General features: G+C 48.5%; 1 protein-coding gene across 1 annotated transcript in view; it reads left to right on the forward strand.

Moving 5' to 3' along the window:
* Positions 1-1,145: 1,145 nt before the first annotated feature.
* The window catches only part of LOC103805499 (pre-B-cell leukemia transcription factor 1), a gene marked incomplete at its 5' end in the record, with an annotated part of 23,986 nt that continues 23,854 nt past the window's right edge, over positions 1,146-1,277 (forward strand). Inside the window, one exon of the mRNA XM_009078154.1 lies at positions 1,146-1,277. This exon is cut by the window's right edge and continues 116 nt beyond it. Coding sequence (XP_009076402.1) covers positions 1,146-1,277 — 132 coding nt within the window.

Raw genomic sequence — 1,277 nt, forward strand, 5'->3', positions numbered from 1 at the left:
CCATGCAACATTTCCCAGCCTTGAATGTGCAATGAGTGTGTGCTTAGGGTGTGTGTGTTTACAAAGTGCTCAGAGCTCCTGTGCCAGACGAGATAGGGAAATACAATTCATTTCTCTTAGGAAATGCCTTTTTTGTTCACTCATCAAGGGTTTATTGTATTTATTTACCTTGTTTTGCAGCTGTGTGTTTGTGCATGAGGAAATCTCAAGTTATCCTTCTGTGTTCAAACACAGACTATGGAGTGGGACATGGTGGGCATGTGAGGCATCTCAGTCCTTCAGATCTGGGACATTCCAAGCAGTCAGGATGCTCCCATGTGATTTTTCCAGGAAAGCCCTTGCATGAGGAGGACTTTTATTTGGAACGGTAATTGAGGCAGGGATTACAAAGAGCGGAAGAAAATTCTCTTCTTGGAGAGTTACTCCAGGAAGATTATTGTTGCTCCTTTTCTCAGCATGGTTTAGACTTTAGACTGAATTCTTTTTAAAAAAACCCACATTTTTCCAAAGAATAAAATCTATTTTATATGTATTTTTGCTTGTGTTCCCACTGCATGGCTAATAGCATGGCCTTGCAAGCCCTCTCTGTCTGTGTTTAAAGATGGGGAAACCGAGGCACAGTCAGCCCTGGGCTCTGTGCGTCTTTCTCTGCCATCTGGGGTTGATGTGAATGACATGTTGGGTGACATGAGAGGACCCCTGGGCAAGATGATATCTGGGCTAGAGACTTCTAACTTCCCATCTCATGCTTAAGTTGGGATATGGTCTCTATCCCTCCTGGCAGCAAGAATGTCTGCATTTACTGGTTTTTTTGGTTGGTGTTGCTAGGAGTTTTGCTGCGTATTTGAACAGAAAATGGGGCTCTCTGGGTTACCTCTGTGCTGAGCTCTCTGCTGGTTCTGCCCTACTTCTTCCCTGTGGGAAGGAGGGGAAGAGCTGGGGAGGTGAGCAGGGAGCTGGAGTGCCCCTGAAGAGCCGAGTAACTGCGTTTGGTGATGAGCCCTTGGGGCAACAGGATACAGGCTGCCCTTTGGAAAGGAAGAAAAGCCCTGTTGATGGGGTCAGTCCAACTTTGATGAGCATTCCCTTCCCTGAATTAAGTCCCATGCACAACTCAGGCTTTCCTCTTCCCTTTGTCTCTGCAGTGCTGAGCATCCGAGGAGCACAGGAAGAGGAGCCCACGGACCCCCAGCTGATGCGGTTAGACAACATGCTCCTGGCCGAGGGGGTGGCAGGCCCCGAAAAAGGAGGTGGCTCAGCTGCCGCTGCCGCCGCCG

Source organism: Acanthisitta chloris, unplaced genomic scaffold (assembly GCF_000695815.1).
Source record: "Acanthisitta chloris isolate BGI_N310 unplaced genomic scaffold, ASM69581v1 scaffold28200, whole genome shotgun sequence".
In the NCBI taxonomy this organism is placed as follows: Eukaryota; Metazoa; Chordata; class Aves; order Passeriformes; family Acanthisittidae; genus Acanthisitta; species Acanthisitta chloris.